Here is a 22171-nt window from a genome sequence, read left to right as displayed (position 1 = left end):
TTCCTATTTGTGGTGCTTCAATACCCTTGCATCATTAATATCATCATCTCTACCCTTCTTCTAGGAGTGGATCTTATGAGGGAGGTATGGAAGAAGTTGTGCATGCTTAGCTGTCAGTCCGAACCTTTGAGAGCCAGCAGGGGACAAAGGCAGCAATCACTGTATAATATTGTGGACTTTCTTGGCAGGTGAATACTGCTATGCATGAGGCAAAACTTATGGAAGAATGTGACGAGTTGGTAGAGATCATCCAGCAGAGGAAGCAAATGATTGCTGTCAAAATCAAAGAGACAAAGGTAAAGCCCAGTGCTTCAGTGATGCCAAGCCAGATTTGACTTTACAAATGTCAAAATTTTTGTTTTTTTTTAAGATTGATTTATTTATGCATACAAGAACTGGGGTATAGGCCAGAGGTGTGGGAGATGAGCAGATTCACCAGAGACAGAGTGGGGAGCAAACAGGTGGATCAACTGAAATACACTGCTGAGTGGAGCAGCAGGCGAGTCAGGAGAGGTCTGCTGTGCCATGTGGGTAGCTCCCTGGCAGGGGATAGAACTTGTGCTGCAGTGGCTGCGCATAGCAGCCTTAACCCCTTGCACCACAAGGGAGGCCCACAAATGTCAAAGTTTTATCCCAGTGATTCAAGTTTGCACTTGGATCATGAAGCAAGAAGTAAGGTTGTAGAGAGAGAGAGAGGTAAAGAAGAAACAATGTTTGGCCTAGTGCTATTAATACAATAAAAATGATGGTGTTCCTGGGGTGTTGGAATATTCTTTATCTGACCTTGTTGGTAGTTATCTGATTTATGTATATGCCCCCCAAATTATTGAGTTATACACTTCAGATTTGGGTGCTTTCCTATGTATAAGATAATACAAAAAGAAAAAAGTTAAAAAAAAAAAAAAAACACAAATGGTTGAAAGGTGAGCCAGAATTGTAGAAGGACCATGAATGCCAGTGTAAGGACTCTCAGCTTACTATGAATGGCATTGGGAAACTATTCTAATTTCTAAGGAAGGACGAACACTCATTGACATGGCAAAAGTCTATACAGTATATCAGAATGGGATGATACTGAAGTCAGGGAAACAAGTTATGAGGTAGATGAAGCATCAAGCCAGAAAATCAACAGCCCAAATGGAAGGGAAGTGCAGAATAGATATTGCTAGAAAGGAAATGATCAGAACCATTGGCTGATTAGATATAAAAGATGAAGGAAAGAGAGATGTCCAGGCTTCCAGCCTGGGAACTGAACAATCATGGCCAAGAAGGTCAAGTGTGAGCCTCCATGATGCTGTATGACTTTAGGCTTGGTGGTCTGCTGCTCAGGGTAGTGATTATAAACTCATGCTGTGTGTGCAGTGTGAGGAGTTAGGACAGCCTGAGGTGATGAACAGGACTTCGTGTGCCATGTTGGTTGGTTCCAACTAACACAGGAATTGAAATTTCCAAGAACACAGATCTGTGAACACACAGATGCATAAAGAAACTAAGAGAAATCTCTATGTTGAAATGTAGATACTTATAAGATAAGGAGTATTTTTTAAAAGCATATATGTGAAAATACGTTGACAAAATGTAAACAAGATGATCTCCGGGGGTAGTAGGGTTTCTTTTTATACTTTTTATCTTCTAAATGTTCTATAATCGGCATGCATTACTGTTATAATCAGAAAAAATAATGTTATTAATAAAAGAGGAGGTAGATAACCAACAAGAATACGTGATTAAGTGTGCTGCAGCATTAGCGATTGGACGATAGGCAACAGAAGGAAGGGTTGGCAAGACAGGCATAGAGGGTAGGGTGAGAAGGTGAATGGTTAGTACAGGACTGTGGGATATTAATAGGCCTTATTTTTAGAATCACTGCAGCAGATCTTCTTCTTGTTGTTTTATCGTTTTTAATTAACCACTGGATGTTTTATCTTATTTGTCTTTTCTAATTCCTTTAAGGTTATGAAACTGAGAAAGTTGGCACAGCAAGTTGCTAATTGCCGCCAGTGTCTTGAACGTTCAACGGTCCTCATCAACCAAGCTGAACATATCCTGAAAGAAAATGACCAGGCACGGTTTCTCCAGTCTGCAAAAAATATTGCTGAGCGGTGAGTTCCTTATATTCTTTTGACATACCTGCTCTTATGAAAAGGAGTCAACATAAAGTCACATTTTTCTGGTCAGATGTGTGTACCAGTTGCCACCTGAAGATTTAACCAGCTAGGTAATTACTAAGCCTCAGTGGTAGATTGCCCTGTGGATTTCTGGCACCCTTTTTTTTTGTTCTCTGTAGTCTACCAGCTCTAATGCAGGGATATGCATGTACCCTAGCTTTGCCACAGCTCTCTACTGCCCACTCAGGGCAGGAGCTTTCTATGTTGGTGTTGGTGTAGGGACAGAGAAACATTGGCTAGATTGATACATGTGTGCACTTCCTAAGTCTACGTGCAGTTGCTGTTGCTTTCACTTAGTTATTCCTCATATATATCTTTAGGGCCGTCATTCTTAGATTTTATTTTGTTCATTACCCCTTTGAAAATTTGATTAAAGTCATGAACCCTCTTCCTAAGGAAAAACTGCATATTAGATATGTACACATGTAATTTTGCACACAATTTCAAAGGACTCACAGATCCTTAGAAGCACATCTATACACCATTCATAAATAATCAAAGGGCTACAGTGAACATTGTTCATCATAAGCCACCAAGGCATCAAGGCATTATAGGGGCTTGTTAGGCTAGATTTGACCTCCCTTTCATTTGATGAAGACTTTGGCTCTAGAGTCTCAATCTTTCTTCCTGTTGTTTCTGTCATCATTCTGCATGACATTCGCAACATTAACATGGCTAATGCCTAATACTGTAGCCATCAAGTCTCCTTGACATCCCCTCCTCCAGTGATCCTCACCTCTGCTCCACTTCATCTATCCACTTCCAAGGCCCACATGCTAAACCTCACCATCCAGAATTGCACTTAAATAAATCAAATACAGAACTGTAAATCAATGTCACCTCAATAAAAAAACACAAAAGAATTATACTTAAATCATAAATAAAACCTCCCACTTTCTCACTTCAACCCCTGAATTTATAAATATGTTTTTCTTCAAATACATCTATTCTTCAACTCCATTGGGACCTCTAAGTGCTGATTTTTACTGACAAAGATTTTTACCTACTGTCTTCACTTCAACTAATCTTTTTCAGTAGCATGAGTTCCTTTATGCCATTGTCCTTTCTATCACACCAACCTGATAAAATCCCAACCCTGAATCAGTCTTGATATTCCTGTCTTTTCCATGTCTATATTTGAGTTGCAGAACCCTGCTGGAGAAAAATCGCATAACCAAAGAGGGTGGTACTACTGCACCACAAATTTATGGCTTCTGACTTCTACCCTCACCTGGGCTCTCAGTAGTAGTGAGCTGAAATACTTCCAGGATACTTTGGTCAGGTTTCTTATTTCTTTTTTTCTTGCCTCCATAATGGCTACTTCAGACCTTCTGTACTCACCTCCAAATTCCAGCGCTGCCATCCCACTCACGCTCAGCAAATGACTTTACCTTCTTTCCAGAATGGTAGGTATGAGATGATAAATTACTCATTGTCCCAACCACCTTCCTCTGGTTATCATGGAAGAAATGTCCCTTCACTTGTGCTTTGGCCGCATGGCCTCTTTTTCCCATGGCTTCAGTTTCTCCCCTTCTGTAGTTGGCCTCCCATCCACTTTTAAACCCACTCACGTTTCTCCTATCTAAAAATAACTGCCATAACTTTCCTCTGTCTCATATCCCCTCTAGCTATAGCCCTATCCTTTTCCTTCCTTTTACAGTAACATCTTAAGATGCTTTCCATTTCCTTATCTCCAATTTACTCTTCTTAAATATTTAAAGGTTATTTGTATTAAAGTTATACTTGTACAAAGTTGAAAATTAATATTTCTAATAGCCATAATGCAAAAAATAGCAAGTTCCTTTTTACCCCCAAATTCTGCTTTCCAATAATAATAATAATAATAATAATAATAAGCATTTGTTTTGTACTGAGTATTATTCTAAGCCTTTAGAAGTATAACTCATTTAATCCTCACAAAATCTTATGAGATAGACACTATCTTTATTTTACAAATGAGTGAATGAGGCACAGGGAGGTTAAGTAACTTGCCTATAATCACCCAACTAGTAAGGGACAGAGGCAAAATTCAAACTTACGGAGTCTAGTACTATCATCTACACTTTTACAACAAAGCAAGCAATTCTGCTCTGTATGCTGATTTTTTTTATTAACATGACCATTTCTAAATAATATCCTTATATTGCATTTTTTCAGTTTTAGACATTAGCAGTAGAATTTTGCAAATCCGGAAAATTTTCAGCCATTATTTATTTATTTTGGGTAATTTTCTTTTTTTTTTTTTTATTATAGTAGCATTGGTGTACAACACTGTCTATGATCTAGAGGTATGAGATTACACATTTCAGGTGTATATTACCATACCACATCCAGCCACTAAGGTACTCATAGTCCTCCACTGTAGTCCATCATGCCCCTTCCCCCCTTTTTTCTCTCCCCTCTGGTAATCTCAGTTCTGTAGCCAGGTTTATAAGGTTTGTTGTTAGTTTTTCTGTAACTCACACTTCGTTTCTCTATATCCCACATGTAAGTGACACCATTCAATATTTTTTTCCTTTTGACTTATTGTTTAGCAGAATCTCCTCCAGTTCCATCATGTTATTGCAAATAGTAAGAGTTTATCTTTTTATATAGCTGAGTAATGTCCACTGTGCATATACTCTACATCTTCCTAATCCACTCATCTGTCTCTGGGCACTTTGTTTCTATAATTTGGAAATTGTAAATAGTGCGCCTCTTTCCTCTCTTATGGGCACTCCAGCTACATTTATATTATACAGCTTGAGATCATCCTGCAATTCACTGATGTTTTGTTCATTTTTTAGTCTTTTTTCCCCTCTGTTTCATTTTGTTAGATTCTAATGCTATATCTTCAAGTTCATTACCATTTCCTTCAGTAATGCCTAATCGGCTATTAACCTCTCCATTTTTCATCTCAGATATTGTCGTTTTCATCTGTAGAAGTTAAATTTGGGTCTTTGGAGATCTTCTATATAGCTTCTTAACATATTTTGCGTTTGCTCTAGCTTTCTGGACATATGGAATACAGTTAGAACTATTTAAATGTTCTTGCCTGATAATTCTAACATCTGGGTCAGTTCTGGGTGAATTTCAAGGTTGCCTTTTCTCAGTTTAGGAGGTATATTTTTTGCTTCTGCATGTCTAGTATATTAGATTGGATTTTGAGCATATCTGGTATATTGATTGGATGCCAGATGTTGTAAAAATTATCATATTGTATGACATAATTTTTGTATTCTTACATATATTCGGGACACAGTTAAATTACTTGAAGATTGCTTAATCTTCATTTTCTGGTCTTGCTTGTATGACTTGTTCAGTTGAATCAGAGCAGTGTTTAGTCTAGTGGGAATTTTTCCCTACTACTCAAGCAGACCCTTTTGAGTACTTTAATCAGTGCCCCATGAAGCATGAGATTTTCCAGTCTGGCTGGTGGAAGAGTCACTATTCCTGGCCCTGTGTGAGAACCAGCAGTTGTTCTCTCTAATATATATATTTTTACAACTCCCTGTCACTGGGAAATTTTTTGCATGTGTTGCTCAGTATTCTATTGAATATTAGAGTGGAGCATTCTAAAAGTCTCCAGAATATGCTCTGTGCAGGTTTCTCCTCTTGGGTATTCTGCCCTGTGAAGTACAGGCATCTTAGTCTCCCTGAATATCTTAGTTTGTCCTCTTTATTAGGGACTCCATCCATCTCTGCCTGATTAACCCCTCATGCACCATTTGCTCTGTTAATTTTATTGGAGCAAATTTTCCCAAAGCTTCCTAGGAAAGAGTATGTGAGAAGTGGATTTTTGAGATTTTTTTCCCGGAAAGTTATTTAAAATTAATTTTCACATTCGATAGGTTAGAAATAAATTTCCTTTATAATTTTCAAGGGAGAGAAGAGGGGCAAGGCATGGCTCCATTGTTTTCTAATTTCTGCTGTGTTGAGAAGTCCACTTTTATTGTGATTCCTGTTCTTTTGACTATGAACTATTTTTTTAATATGAAATTCTAAGGTCTTATATCTGGGTATATCTTGAATTTTGTTGTGTCTTATATCTGGGTACATCTTGAATCTTGTGCCCTTAGTGGGTCTTTTTAATCTGAAGACTAGTAACTTGTAGTTCTGGGAAACATTCTTGTATTATTTGCTAATAATTTATTCCCCTTTATTTTTCCTTTCTGGGACTAATTTGTCAGATGCTGGACATATTAGATTTTCCCTCTAATTTTTAATATCATTTGTTTCCTATATTCTATGACTTTGTAGATAGTATACAGTTTCTGTTATCTAAGATGTTTCCTTATTTTTTCATCCAGTTTTTCTATTGCATTTTTAAATTCAGCATTCATATTTATAAGAGCATTTTCTTGATCTTTGCTTTTTCATAGGTGCAATTTTTCTAAATTATATTTTGTTTCCTCATAGAAGGAGGCTTATTATTGCTACTAATAATACAATAAAGAAAGAAAAACATACATACTTACAGAGGTTAGGTCTTTTGATTTTATATGCAAGGCCTTCAATATTTAAAAAATATATATATATATATAATACTATCTTAGATTGTATGTACAGGGGCAATTTAAAAAATTGCACCAACATCATTAGTCATCAAGGAAAACTGAAATCATTATGAGATACCACCAACTAGTAGTTGTAAAATTAAAACCCTAATTCTGACCCTAGCTGGATGGCATAGTTGTAATAGCTAAAATTAAAAAGACTGACATCATCTAATCTGTTGGTGAGGATATTAAGCAACTGGAATTTTCACATATTACTGGTGGGAATGAAAAATCATTTTGGAAAAAGATTTGGCAGGAGTTTATTAAGTTCAACATATATCTACTTTTTTATCCGAGGGCTCTCCTAGGGATTGTCTTAAGGATTTATTCATGAAAAATTAAAACCCATGTACACAAAAGGCTTACTTAAAAAGGGTCATAGTCAGCAACTAATGTGTCAGCTAAGCATGTTTTCGATGTTACATTACAGTCTAGAAAGGTCATTTAATGATGTCTTAGTATTCCTAAAATAAGTCATTAAAAACTGAAGATTTCTAGTATTTGAAGATTCATGTTATTTGATACATTAATTATATAGAAGTATAGTTAAGTAATAATGCCTAATATTTTAACATGCTATATTTACAATGTTGACATAAGCCACTATGATTTATGAACTAAATTACCATTTTTTCTCCTTAAAGAAATAAAACTAGTAATTTACAGTGAAGTTATAAATGTCTAACTTACTTTACGATCCCATGACTCTATCAATGGCTTATCACATTTTAAAATCTTTTTCTGTTTTTTCCACTTTTGTTCTGCTATAATTGACATTATTATATAAGTTTAAGGTATACAATTTGATGGTTTGATTAAGCTAAACTCCATTTCATATAGATATAATTTAAAAAGAAGGAAGAAAGGAAAACATTCTTCTTTGTGACGAGAACTTTTAGGATTTATTCTCTTAGCTTTCCTGTCTGTCACACAGCATAGTGAGGTAAGCTGTACTTACCTCCCTAGTATTTATCTTATAACCGGAAGTTTGTTCCTTTTCACCATCTTTTGCTTCTTTTTATCTTTCTGTCCTTGCTTTTCTTTTTATTATTCTATCCTTGCTTTGTGGGTACAAAGCATTTTTTTATCTTACTGAGGGTATTAATTACCACTTCCCAAGTTTTCTCCTCAAATCTGCACTGTCTTGATTTTCTCCAACTTTCCTTTCTGTTCGTTTTAGTTTCTGTCTTTCCCTAAATGTCTGGTAAGCTTTTGTCTGCCTGTTTGTATTTAAACACTAAAAGGTGACTGAAGATCTTAGGGGCTGGGACAGTTTGTTAATTTGCAACGTCCTATAGGATTTAAGGCAAAATGCCAGATTTTTATTCAGGGGACCCGAAGTGTCATTTCTGTAGGTGTTTTCACTTAGGTCAGTTTCCCCTTAAAAGAATCCAGCAATCTCCTGCTTCTGGCAGTATAAAGAATATATATAAGCCTGACTGCCAGCATTCTGGGAACCAGGCAGGGCAAGGGAACTGAGAGTCTGAAGACTTCTTTTAGCATAGTGCCAAAGCTCACATCTGTTGCCAGGATGGGAGAGGGGTGGATCTGGATTGAGTGGATTGAGTGGATCTGGACTGTAGCTGTTCCTTGTGCAAATGTTCAGTTGTCTGTGGCACTACATCAGCTTGATGATTGGCTTCCTGATCTAGCTTTCTCTGGCCTGTTGTTGCTTACCACTCATCCATCCCTTTCCAGCTTCTAAGCATTCATTGACAGCCTCTTACTTGCTGGCATCTCTTTTTCCATCCTCTTTGTCCTTATGGGTCTATGACTTTTTATTCTGTAACTGTCATTTCAGGAGGATTTCATCAGAACAGAGATAAAACAAATATTTGAACCGTTGTATTTAATTATCCTCACTCAACTCTTCAATCCTTTGAAATGTCTTCTCCCACTACCACACTATCGAAAATGTTCTTTTCAAGGTCACCAAATGAATATCATGTTGCTAAATATAATAAACCTTTCTTTGTTTTATCTTATTGTTTCTTTTACTTAATCTCTCACTAGCATTTCTCCCTACTGAGCATTTTTACTTGAAATTTCTCTGCTTTTAGCTACCATGAACATGGTCGGATTTCTTTCTACCTCTTACTTCTTTTGCTTTTGTGAGCAACTCTCCCTCCATCTATTATTTTAATGCTTCATAATTTTGTCTTAGGCTATTCTCTCCTCTCATTATACATTCTCCCTGTTGCAAACTTATTAGCTCCCAGTGCTTCAGTTACCATATAGATGCTCATGATTCCCAACTCTCTAAATAAAACTTTTCAAAGGCTCAGCTATAGCCTATAATGTAAGTGGAATAGATGGGTATATGTGGTATGGCTTGAGAATCACCTACACAATCTGTGTTTTTCTCACTGGTCTCTTATATGGACTAACATTTTTCCTCACCATTTTTCATTGTAGTGTTAAGGATGAAAACGTCAGTTAAAATGGAATTTTAGCTGGGAAGTATTTCCTCTTATAAATGACATTCATTATACTGTCCTTAATAGAGGTCATAGTCTGAGATTGTTAATGTGTTTTGCTTAAATACGGCGACACACACACTCACACTCACATATACCCCAAAGTCATTTAAAACTCATTCTTAAGCATACAGCTATTGTTAGCATTTGAGCATATAAAATATATATGGTAAATATAAAATTTATATGATACATAAAATGTGTAGTACATTATCTATAATAATCCCAAATATATATGTATATATAGATGTATATCTATATTCACAAACATAAGGTCATTCTCTATATATTGCATTTGAAACTTAACTATATATCATGAACTTTCTTCTGTCATTGAATGTTATTATAAAATTGGATTTCCAATGACCTCATTATATTTCATCTTTTGATGTATAACACATTGCTTAGCTTTGTCCTCATGAACAGTTAGGTTACATAGAGTGTGTTGAATGGCATTGTAGTTGTGTCTTTGCATACTTCTCAAGTTATTGCCTTAGTAAAAATTTCATGAAATAGGGCTGTGGTGTCAAAGAATACTTCATTTTAAGCTATTTTGATATTTAATGCTAAGTTGGCTTCCAAAATTTGTCAATTTCAGCCCTTATAAAATATGTAAGCACTATACAATTTATGCATAAAAGCTCTTACATATTGTCTATTTTATAACCTAAATGCTGTCTCATTTTAAATTTCTTTGACTTCTCATGTAGTTGAACTTTTTAAATATATTTGAATATTTGATTTTAGAATTAATATTCTGTTTTATTTGTCTACATTCCTGTCACAACTATCCTTTCTGATCATCCCTAGACACCTAAAATCAGATCTCCCTCCAGTTTTGGTGCCTTCTAGTTCATCTACTACAACTGGAGTACTCTTCTAGAAATTAAATTTGAGCATATGACTCCTCTGCTTAAAACACTTCATTGACTCCCATTGCTTTTAGAATAAAGTTTGTAACATGGCCTACAAGGCCCTGAGTGAATTTGTTTAACTCTCCAGTCTTCACACAGTTCTTGTTTAGCTAGTTCCTGCTCACTGTCTAGGCGATTGCTTACAAAGAACTTCCTCCAGGGAGCTCTCCCTTAGCACTCAAGTCCCTACCAGGTGATACTTATGTGTGATCCACTCTCTTTGTAGGCATACTTCTTTTGCCTAGTTTATGTCTCTCTTCTCCACAATTTGTAAGGGCAAGGACTACAACTACCATGTTTTCCCTGTATGTCTCCTGTGCCTAACACAGTGATTGGCACATTAGTTGTGCTTACCAAGTATTGGGTGGACGGGTGGGTGGATGAGTGGGAGGAAAGGAAGAAACATTGAGGAGTCCAGGAAGAAATTCCACATGCCAATTTTCTGCCCTAACTCTTAGATCTTGTTGTCTTCTTACTTATGAAATCTTAGAAGTTTGGCCACTTGGTGAGAGACCTTAATATCATACTAAGTTAGTCTTACATTTCTTGATCCTAGCCTGCAGTTTATTACTGAAACATCTGTAATTTCAGAAAGAGCCAAGAACTATTATTGTTAGATGTATAGCAGGGTGCACGTGCCTAAAGATAAATGTTTAACACCCCATCCCCTTAAACTAATTCGCCATAAAAATTTTCTATCTCGTCTTCCTATATTCGATCCTCCTTTCTCCCCTCGAACTGTATTTTATTGCCATATTAATGTTTCTTTCCATCCTGCTATTTGCATGCCCAAGGATTTTCATTAACTGATTCAGAAGGTCTGACACAGGACCTAAGTGTGTGTGTTTCAGTCAGAGAGCTTTGAGATCATTCCGATGTGTAACCATGGTTGAGAATTGGCAAAGTGTACAAAATATGCTTTAATTGTTTTTATTAAAGGTACAGTGTTTAGAACCTGATGAACACAGGTTCAGCTATATTTCTGATCCTTGCTCATTGTGTGACCTTGGGCATGTTACTAACCTTTCTTTTTGTCAAGTTTTTCATTTATTAAATGGAAAGAACAACTGTGGGCACTTTGGTGGTGGGAAAACTATGATGATTGTACCTGAGGGGACATATCCTATATTGTGAATAAATAAACAAGAATGTTTAAAAACAAGAAACAAATAAAATCGAAAGACCATCTACTACATAGGCTTATGGTAAGGAGTAAATTAGATAATACATGTAACGTATATGTATACTACCTTGTATATACTAAGTGCTCAATTTCCAGTTGTGTTGTTGAGTTACCCATTCATCATTTAATTTTATCACCATGTGTACAACACTGTCTTAAGGACCATGGAAGATAAGAGGTACAAAATATGAACCTGCTCTCATTGAGATATTTAGAATGATCTGGAATAGCACTATCTGCAACTAGGAAATAAAATTAAAAATGTGTTATAAGTGATCAAATAAAGTACAAAATTTAGGGGAAGGTTTTAACCCAGCCTCAGTATGGCTTGTTGTTTGGCATAAGAAAAATAGAGGGGGGAGAAAAAGAATCTCTCAAATTGCTCTTACAAAGCCTAAGCCTTCAGAGGTCTACTGTTGATACTGCCTGCCAGATGGAAAATGATGCAGAGGGGAAAAAATTCTGTATTTACTTCTCAAAATTAAGACAGGATGGGGGAGTATGTTTGAGGGGTGAACATATGTGAATAAATATGGCATAACTCTTAATTGGTTCCTGGTGATGAAAATATGAATGGTTTCTACTGAAAAAGCGCAGATACGATATTTTTCAGTTAATATATCGAGCTCTACAAGTTGTTTATTTCCACCTTGTTAAGCTAGAAATCGAACACTGGATAAAGGTTGTCAACTTATTTTGAAGTATATTGATGTACTTTTCTCTTTTCCAGGGTGGCTATGGCAACTGCATCTTCTCAAGTTTTGATTCCAGACATCAATTTTAATGATGCCTTTGAAAACTTTGCTTTAGATTTTTCCAGAGAAAAGAAACTTCTGGAGGGGCTAGATTATTTAACAGGTGTGAAACTACTTGCTTTCCTTAACACTTTAATCCTTATCTTTTTTTTTAAAAAGGATATATTTTATTTATTTATGCATACAAGATCTGGGGTCTAGGACAGAGATGCGGGGTGGGGGTGAGAGGATTCACCAGAGACAGAGTGGGGAATAGGACAGGCGGATTGCTGAAATACACTGCTGTGGGGAGCAGCAGGCAAGACAGGAGAGGCCTACTGTACTCTGTGGGTTAGTTCCTTGGCCGGGGATCGAACTCATGCTGTAGTTGCTGCCGATAGCTTCACAGTGCTGAGACTTAACCCCTTCTGCTACCAGGGAGCCCCCTAATCTTTTAGTGTGCTTCTCTGTTAATCTGGAAGAGAAAATATGTATAATGAAAATGCTCTTATAACCTTTAAAACGACATCTATTTTTTAGATAGAAAATATATTAGCTCATGGAATGGAAAAGAAAGATGATTTGTCAAATATTTCTGGGTGCAGGATGGGTACACTATCTGTACTAAAATGTAAAAAACAAGTTATTGATGGATTTCCCCTTATGAATCTATCATCAATATGTTTTTACTTTTTGTGTGGCTAGAACACATGTGGCAATTAGGGAATATCAGAGAATATCCCACATGAGTAATTACCATTCACATGTTTTTAAGAAAACTTAAGAATTAGCAGATTAGGAAGAAAAATGTAAAAAATATTTGGCTTGTGTACAATTTTAGAAAATGAGGGATGCAACCAACCTGTTAAAAATGCTGTGAATTACCATTTTATGAGAAAAAATATACATATACAGCCATGTTATATTTGTAACTACTTTTGTTAATATATTAAAATGGCTGCCATTTGTTGAACATCTACTTTCTACCAAACTATATTAATTTTTTAACATGAATCCTCACAATAAATCTATGGGATAATGATCATTCTATTTATAGAGGAGGAAACTCATTTGCATTTGACTATACTGCTAAAAATGTATAAAAAGCTTATTTTGAAATAAAAATAGGTTGAGGATCATTTAATAAGAAAACCATGTGACCACTGCTCTAGTAGCTATGTGTATGTTTATGTAGGCAGAGTAGCCAATGGGGCAATCATCTCAATAACTTACGCATACTTCTTTGCCTAAAATATCTTCATCGTTGAAACAAATGTGGCTTGAGGGAACTTGAGGTCTCAGCACTTTGCTTCATGTTGTGTGGTATATACAAGCTAAAGCTTCTTATCAAGAAAAGCTCCTTTCTACAAGATGTTGGGTTGGGCAGCAAGAGCAACGATTGTAAAATTCCGGAACAGAAAGTGTGCTTTCCTTACTTTTTTCTCTACCTTTCCTTACAGCCCCAAACCCACCATCTATCCGAGAGGAACTCTGTACTGCCTCCCATGACACCATTACAGTCCACTGGATCTCGGATGATGAGTTCAGCATCAGCTCCTATGAGCTTCAGTACACCATATTCACTGGCCAGGCTAACTTCATCAGTAAGTCATGGTGTAGTTGGGGCCTGTGGCCAGAGATAAGGAAATGTAAGGAAGCAGTAAGCTGCTCAAGATTGGCCGGGGCTCCACGAGGCAAGTGTTTGTAAGACATGTTAGGTGTTTCATAGACAGTGTAAGCTCCCTCAGGGCATTGCAAAATCCTTACTGATGGGCTGACAATCAAGCTGTGTATTTCCTTGCTGGGCAGTCACTGGGGCCACTCCCATTTCTGTATGTAAATCTTATATTTTCTTCAATCCATGTCACTCCCCTCTCCCAAGGCAGAACACAACTCAGAATTCATTCCTGGGTAGCTAAGCCACCATCATTGCTGATTCTATGTGTGTGAACATCTCTCTGCTTGACCTTCCACCTCATTATCATGGCAAAACACATTACGTTCAGGCTACTACTTCCTTTACTCCACCTATTTGTATCAGTGAATATAGTGACAAGTCTCCTGCTTCTGTCACTCTTCCCTGTATCCCATCTCTGCTTCCTTCAAAAATTGCGCAGAATATAAAAATGTGTCAGGGGCCACAAAACGAAACATGTTCAAAAAGGAGTCATTTAGCTCACGTGTTGTAGTTTTACCTTCCGATAAATTGGAGCAACACAAGGCACAGTAGGAACTCTTCGATTGCGGGACAAGAGGGGCCGAGCTGCAAATTCTCCTCAATGAGCTGGGTAAAAATGGAAGTGAATCAGAATTAAAGCTGGATTCAAGACTTGAACTCATTCCCACCCTAAGGTTGCATCTGCATAGCTGCGGATCAACATATTCTTTTACCTTTGTGTTTGTGCTTCTGTGTCTGATGTCACAGGCCTGCATGAGAGGACTTTTTCCAACAAAACCCTCCTGATAGACTTCCTTTTCCTGTTCCGTGACAATTCTGAGCCACATGGTTGGGTGGGGAGGGGAGAGGACATTTGGGGTCAAACTCTAAAAAAAACACTTGCCTCGTGCAGCTCCAACCTAAGCCACTTGGCCCGGGTAGCTGTGTTCCTAGGTGTTTCTTCATGTTGTGAAGTCACAATTCTAAGGTTTCCCCAACATATTTGTCTGCACTTATCTCTCCTGCTCTGGAAGGTCTTAGAGCCAGAATCTGTGCTTTTCTTTCCTGATATGGGGAGAGCAGTGGTCTCCTGAATGTTGAGAATAAGTGCAAGAAGTGACAAAGATTTATAGGTGGTCACCTCTATTTCCAAGGATGTGTAGTCCTCTGTAAGGAAGAGCTAAAAGGAAAATTCTTCATGGTGATAAGATAGCATCTTCGAATTGGAAGTAACCTTAGAAGTTACCTAATCTAACCTACCCTTCTACCAGACACCTCATAGGTAGATGATTATCCTTTCTCTCATTGAATATTTCCAGTGATGGGGTGCTCACTTCTAACAAAAGAGCCCATTAAACTGTTGTGCAGCTATAAATAATAATCAGTCCTTCTGTATAAAAGCCCTAATTCTTATTTCTAATAAATAATGACCAAAATAATTTGCAAAAATAATTGAATGACTATAATAATTATAATAATTTTCTTTGCCACTTACAAACATTCCCACATACATGACCTCATTTATTCCCCTTGAGTTCTTACTTAGCCTTATGAAATAGGTGATGATATTTCCATTTTATATATGAAGAAACTGAGGCTCAAGTTAGTTGAGTTGCCCAAGGTCACAGAGCTACAAACTGAGGAAGTAAAGTTTGAATCCAAGCCTGTCAAATGTCATACTTCAAGCTTAATGCTCCTTGAATTAAACCACAACTACCAGTTAGCGCTAGTCCAGGCCTTTTGTGCTTCACTAAGAAACTTAGTCCAATTTTTTACATGTCAGTCATTCAGATAATTTTAGGTGAAAATGATTTCAGAATTACAGAAAAGCTGCAAGACTAGCACAGGGAACACCCATACTCTTTGCCAAATTCATCCATTGTTAATATTTGCTCCATTTCCTTTGTCATTTGCTAACTCTATCTCTCTCTATTTTTTTGACCCATTTGACAGCAAATCATATCCATCATGACCTTCCACCCCTAAATTCTTCACTGTATGTTTCCTAAGAATAAAGAAATTATCCTAAAACACCACACAATAGTTACCAAATATAAGAAACTTATGCTGCTACAATACTTTAATCTATCATTCATATTTCAGTTTTGACACTGGACCCAATAACATACTTTATAACATGTAAAGGACCCAGTGTTGTGCTTTTTAAAGTCTAGGATCAGGTATTGTCCTTAACTGACATATCTCTGGCCTTTGTTAACCAAAAACTTTCAATGCCATTGACATTTTTAAAAGTGCTTTTTCATTTCAATTATATTATTCCTTACTTTGAGTTTGTCTGATGTTTCCTCATGATTCTATTCAGATTATGCATTCATGACTGGAATGGTAAATAAGAGATGTTGTGTCCTCCTTAGGGCATCATATCTGGAGACACACAGTACCCTCTTGCTCTTGGTTGGTGATGCTGATTTTGATTTTGGTGAAAGATGCTGCCTGATTTCTTTATTGTGTGGTTACTATTTATTTTTTTGCAACTGAGTTAGAAATCTATGCAAAGTAATCTATTGAGTGCAACTTTAAGTCCATGAATGCACCCTCATCAAATGCATCCCACTCCCACTCATGTTTCAGTATTAATTGATAATTCTTGTTGGATCCAATGTTTACTGTGATGATTGAAAAATGGTTTTCCAATGGAGTATGCCCTCCCACATTTTCAAGTTGGCACACCAGCATTCCACTGTAAACAAGAGCCCCAACCTCCATTTATATGTGTATTTATTTATCTATGTATTATCTATTTATAGTCATAAATTCTTTTTTTTTCAAAAGTTTATACTTTACTGTCCTTACTTATCTTAGTGCTTAAATTGGCCAGATTTAGCCAGTGGGAGCCTTTCAAGCTGACTCTTGGTTCTTTATATTCTCCCATCATTTTCTTATGCATGTCTGTCCATCCTTAATTTTGAGAGTAAGAAAAGGGTCTAGGATCATGTTTATCTTACCATGCCCTAGCCTTGAAATCAGCCATTTTTCCAAGTAGCCCTAGTTCTTTTTAGTGAGAGCATGGTATTAGAGACCAAGGCCTGGATACCACACATAGACACATGTACCCATAGACACACACATATACATTCATACATACTTAATATGTGCACATATATGTGTGTGCATACACTATCTATGGTATGTTAGAAATCATGGGTTCATACCAATATCCCCAATCTCAATATATTCCCCACAGATTCTTTCTTGCCTTCTTTCATTCTATATTTGAATGTTCCTACTTCCACAGTGAGAACCCTGATAACAGCATCAATGTATGTACTCATTTGCTCAATCCCATCATATATCTAAAATCATTACATAATCGTTTTGCCCATACCACTACAAAAACAAACAATGGTTCAGGATTTGTTTGCCATTCTACCCCTGCCCTCATGCCTTTGGTGTGGTTGGTTTTTCATTTGAAATGTAGTTGAGTTCATATGTTTTGGTTTGTCTTCAATTTTTGTTCCCACTCTTCTCATTCATATTGATTTCATTTTAATGTTCTGAATTTCCAAAATAGAACACTATAGAAAAAGGGTGTACTCAGAGAATTGTCATTCTCTCTCATGTCCTTTTAATCCCTTTCCCCCACCCTCACCCCTTATAGATACCAAACTTCATTAATTTCTGATTTTCCCTTCCTGTAGCTATTGTTTTGGAAATCCAAGTAAATATATGTACCATTTGTTATTTGCCTTTATTTCTGGCAAAAATAGTACCATACTATAAATGTCTTTTGCAATTTACTCTGGAAATCATGCCATGTCAGTTAATGGAGACCTTTCCCATTCATTTTTTTCAACTGCATAGTATTTCATTGTGAAATTTGCCTTTCAGTTTGTTTGTTTTGTATTGTTGGAAGTATATCTGGAAGATCATGTAATTTCCTCTTTGGATTAAAATTTCACTTCCCACCCAAATTAATTATAAAGCCTTCCTAATCTGACCTCTTTGAACTTTTTAACATAAAAATTACTATTTTTAATTTTTGACCTCATTAAGTTTTGTACCACAGCTGCATAACTTGCTAAATTGACCAATTATATTTCTTTCCTCCCTCTGTACAAAGTGTTTAAAAAGTGGTAAACTGGGTCTCCCCGGTGGCGCAGCGGTTGAGTACTGGGTTGCGAAGCTGCCCACAGCCTCTGCAGCGCTGGTTCGATCCCCGGCTGCTCCCTGGCCACCGGAGGAGGGTTCCACATGGCGCGCAGACCTCTCCTGCCGCCCGCTGCTCCCCTCAGCAGTATATTTCGTCACTCTGCCTGCTCTGCTCTCCCCTCTGGCTCTGGTGAATTCTCTCACCCTCCCGCACTTCTGACTGTACCCAGTGCTTGTATAAAATAATAAATAAATAAATAAATAAATAAATAAATAAATCTTTATTAAAAAAAAAAAAAAGTGGTAAACTGACCAGGAAGCAAATAACAGAAGAGAGAAGTCTAGATAATCTATAGACAAGAATGTTGAACCTGTTTTTACTAAAAGTTAGCCAAGTACATGTTTTTAATTATATACATTTTTCCCTAAGTAAATACTTACGGTCTAAAGAGTTTCAAAAGCAGAAGCCTACATTTCTAGTCCCTTTCCCTACTTGGGAGGCAAGAAGGTTCCAGATAACAATGTGTTGTTGGATCATCCAATCTTGAATGAGTACTGGAATCAGAGTCAGAAAGGGGTGAAACTGTAGTGTTAAGTGAGGAGATGCTTTTTCACTTTGATTATAATGTCATCTCCTTGACTTCCCCATGATACCTTGGAGCCCTAGTTTTGAAAGTGAAGGTGAGGAGAAGGTAGGAGAGTTTAGTCATAAGCCTTGAAAGCTTTTCTATGTTGTAGAGACAGGAATATTGTTGCTCATCCCATGACTAGTGATGCAGTGGAGAGTACACTGGAGTAGGATTAGAGACCAGGGTTCTTAGCACCATCACCAGCTATTTGTGACCTTGGGCAAGTCGCTTTTCTTCTCTGGATCTTTGTTTTCCATTTGTGAAATGAGGGAACTATGTTGTCTAGGGGTCCTCTGGACCCTGAGATTCCATGTTCCTGTGCTTTGTGCAGAACTTCTCCATCCATCCCAGGCCAGGCTCTCAGCTCTCAGAGGATTGGACTATTGGGTTAAAGATCTAGGGATCCCATAAAAGTAATGATTCTGTGATTTTTGTATGGTGACCATTCTTGTATTATTTGGAAGAAAATTGAAGTATCCTAACCTTTGCTAGTGGTAACATTCAATTGCCAGAAGCAAGGAGCCTGGTGTAAGCCTAGCTCTGTGGGAGAAATGAAACTATGTCTTCCAGGATTAAGAAACAAAATGAAATTTACATTTTTGGGGGGAGGGCAGCTCTTGATGAATTTTGACTGTGCTTCTCATCCCGTCTCCATTACCTACTGGTTAATGTTCTTGTCTTTCCACACGTCACAGGCCTGTATAATTCAGTGGATAGCTGGATGATTGTGCCCAACATTAAACAGAACCATTACACAGTTCATGGACTGCAGAGTGGGACGCGCTACATCTTCATTGTTAAAGCCATAAACCAAGCAGGCAGCCGGAACAGTGAACCTACCCGACTAAAAACAAACAGTACGTTGTGATGATTCAAAAAGAAGCAATCAGTTTCTCCTCCATGTCAGGGAGTTCACCAAGCACCCACTGCAGGGCAGGAGAGTAGAGGCCCTGGCTAGAAAAGCTTTGCTGGTGTAGTTCACATTTTGGGTAAGGGGTATGTTTCTGCCCCTGGGATATATGTGGACACAGTGATATACATAAAACATATTGTTGGTGAGTTGGGAGGGTATTAATGAAGAGTTTTTCTCTGCACCCCACCTCCATGCTTAGGGCGATAATCTGGTAAAATCCTACTACAGAGAAGCGACACCTATTAGAAATGCTTCTGACTACAAGTGACAGAAAACCAACTAACTCAGCTTTAGAGATAGTATTTGTTAGCAGCTTAAACAAATAGCATTTTCTTTCTCAAGTTCAAAGAAGTTTGAAGGGTAAGGAGCTCAGGTCTGGTGCTGCAGCTTTGTGTTGTAAAGACCCAGGCTCTTCCCCTTGTGTATTGGCTGATTGCCACATGGCCACAGCAGCCTCTCGATGTTATAGTTCCTTTCGAGAAAGGAAGAAGGGGAACAGTTTTGGTACACATGATAGCTATTCCTTTTAATGAGGAAAACTGGCACTTTCCCACAGGCTTCCTCTGCCCCGTCTGACTTCTCCCATCTGCCCCCACCTCATTAGCTATACCCAGCAATCGGGAGCCTGGGAGCTTGACTCTTTAGCTTTTCTGGCCTCAAGTGAAAGGGAGTAAAAGATGAAAAAGTTGGGGATGGGTGCCAACAGTGTTTGCCACAGATGCATTTTGTGTAATACAGTAGTTCTTGCCATACCTAGCTGTTGGCCTCTAGTAACTGCTTTTGCCATGCGGCTTTAAGGAATTCTCTGTTACGAATGATCCTCCACAACAAATGTTTTCTCTGATCATTCATGATGCAGCAGTGACTCCAATGATGTTTCCTAGTTATATATTATTTATATACTCCATTGTAAGAGGGTAAAAAATTGTCCTATTGCTGAGTTCTTCTCAGTTTGTTTTTGTTCTGTTACCGAACAGCAATTGCTTCATCAATTCCCCTCACTTTGTCGTACCTCAAGTTCTCCTTACCCTAAAATCTGCTCAAATCCCAATCCACCCACTCAAATCAAAGTATAAAAGTATATATTTGGAGAATCTGAGGTCTTGAGAACCCCTTTTTAATTTGACAATATATGAAGGGGGCAGCTCAATCTTATTTGATCAAAAATAGTGGGTGGGTCAGCTCCCAGGCCAGGGATCGAATTCATGCTGCAGTGGCTGCAGATTGCTTCATATTGCTGAGACTTAACCCCTTGCATCATCAGGGAGGCCCTCTTTCCAGACTTTCTTTGATGATTAAAGAACTTGTTGGACCTGTGGAAAAAAAAAAAAAAAATAGTGGCATTTGGCCTGCTTCCTTAATATAATGCATGCAGCAGCCAACTCGTACTGACCCAGGAATGATCATCATATCAAGGCTCCTCCTGCTAACGAGGGTGCTGGAGAACAAAGATAGAAGTCGTAACTAATCCCTCATATGTTTTCTTTTTTCTGCTTTTTTCAGGCCAACCCTTTAAACTGGATCCCAAAATGACTCACAAGAAGTTGAAGATCTCTAATGATGGATTGCAGATGGAGAAGGATGAGAGCTCTCTGAAAAAGAGTCATACCCCAGAGAGGTTTAGTGGCACAGGGTGTTATGGGGCAGCAGGAAATATATTCATTGACAGTGGCTGCCACTACTGGGAAGTGGTCATGGGTTCCTCGACATGGTGAGTAGATGCCACTTTTTCTTTTCTCTTCTCTCCCCTTTGTAAGGTTCCTGGGACATTCAATTCTGTAGCACAAATATAATACCAATAAGTCAAGGATAAAAGGCATGTTGAAAACCAGTCCTAGAAAAAACTGTCAGCTTTTTAAAATAAAATCATGGGAAATCTTTTGGACTAGAAGTTTGAAATCATTACATCCTCCTAATTGCTATCTTGTTAAAACTCTAATGATATTGGTATTTTGGATCTAAATGAAAAATAAGAACTATATTTTCTATGATATATTCTATCTGCTGGATAGCATAACTCATTAATAAGGCTTATTTCTCTCTCCTTTCTGCTGTGTGACAGGTATGCAGTTGGTATTGCCTACAAATCAGCTCCCAAGAATGAGTGGATTGGCAAGAATGCCTCCTCTTGGGTCTTCTCTCGATGCAACAGTAACTTCGTCGTAAGACATAACAACAAGGAAATGCTGGTGGATGTGCCCCCGCAGTTGAAACGCCTGGGTGTCCTTCTGGATTATGACAACAACATGCTGTCTTTCTATGACCCAGCTAACTCTCTCCATCTTCATACTTTTGATGTGACCTTCATTCTTCCAGTTTGTCCAACATTCACAATCTGGAACAAATCCCTAATGATCCTGTCTGGCTTGCCTGCCCCAGATTTTATTGATTACCCTGAGCGGCAGGAATGCAACTGCAGGCCTCAAGAATCCCCTTATGTTTCTGGGATGAAAGCTTGCCATTAAGTTTCAAGAGAGCATAGAATTCACTGGCTCTCCAGTTCAGCAGTTCTTCCCTCCTAAACTTCAGTTAGTGTTCAATATATGAGATACAAAATAAAGTTTATTTGAAGCATCCAAAATAACTAGATATTACAGATTTAATTTTTGTGCATTAAAGCTTGTATTTAAATTAATGCATCGAGTTTCTCAGAACAGATTCTCTGAGTAGTCTGGTTTCAGGCCATTGAAGAAAAAGTTTAGAGAATTCATCCTTTCCTTGGAAAATTAAAAATTCCCAGTGCTTTAGGAATATAATGCTGGAAGGAATTAGGGTAATTCTAAGTAAATCATGTAGAAAGATGTTCTGAATAAGGAGCTAGCCAGGTGAAAGGGAGGCATCTGCCTTT

The 22171-nt window shown here is 37.6% G+C and overlaps 1 protein-coding gene across 3 annotated transcripts in view; it reads left to right on the top strand.

Moving 5' to 3' along the window:
- Window positions 1-21907, top strand: part of MID2 (midline 2) — an 81076-nt gene extending 59169 nt beyond the window's left edge. For 2 of the 3 annotated variants that reach the window (XM_037512106.2, XM_037512104.2), the window contains exons 4-10: window positions 189-296; window positions 1954-2102; window positions 12011-12138; window positions 13475-13708; window positions 19106-19267; window positions 20827-21034; window positions 21386-21907. In XM_037512106.2, coding sequence (XP_037368003.1) covers window positions 189-296; window positions 1954-2102; window positions 12011-12138; window positions 13475-13708; window positions 19106-19267; window positions 20827-21034; window positions 21386-21788 — 1392 coding nt within the window. In that variant the 3' untranslated portion in view covers window positions 21789-21907. The remainder of the gene's footprint in view (window positions 1-188; window positions 297-1953; window positions 2103-12010; window positions 12139-13474; window positions 13709-19105; window positions 19268-20826; window positions 21035-21385) is intronic. The other variant, XM_037512105.2, reaches the window with a different exon arrangement.
- The last annotated feature ends 264 nt before the right edge of the window (window positions 21908-22171 follow it).

This window comes from Talpa occidentalis, unplaced genomic scaffold (assembly GCF_014898055.3).
Source record: "Talpa occidentalis isolate TD23 unplaced genomic scaffold, MPIMG_talOcc4v2.1 talOcc4.15, whole genome shotgun sequence".
Lineage (NCBI taxonomy): Eukaryota > Metazoa > Chordata > Mammalia > Eulipotyphla > Talpidae > Talpa > Talpa occidentalis.
This window is presented reverse-complemented; position numbering and strand designations above follow the sequence as displayed.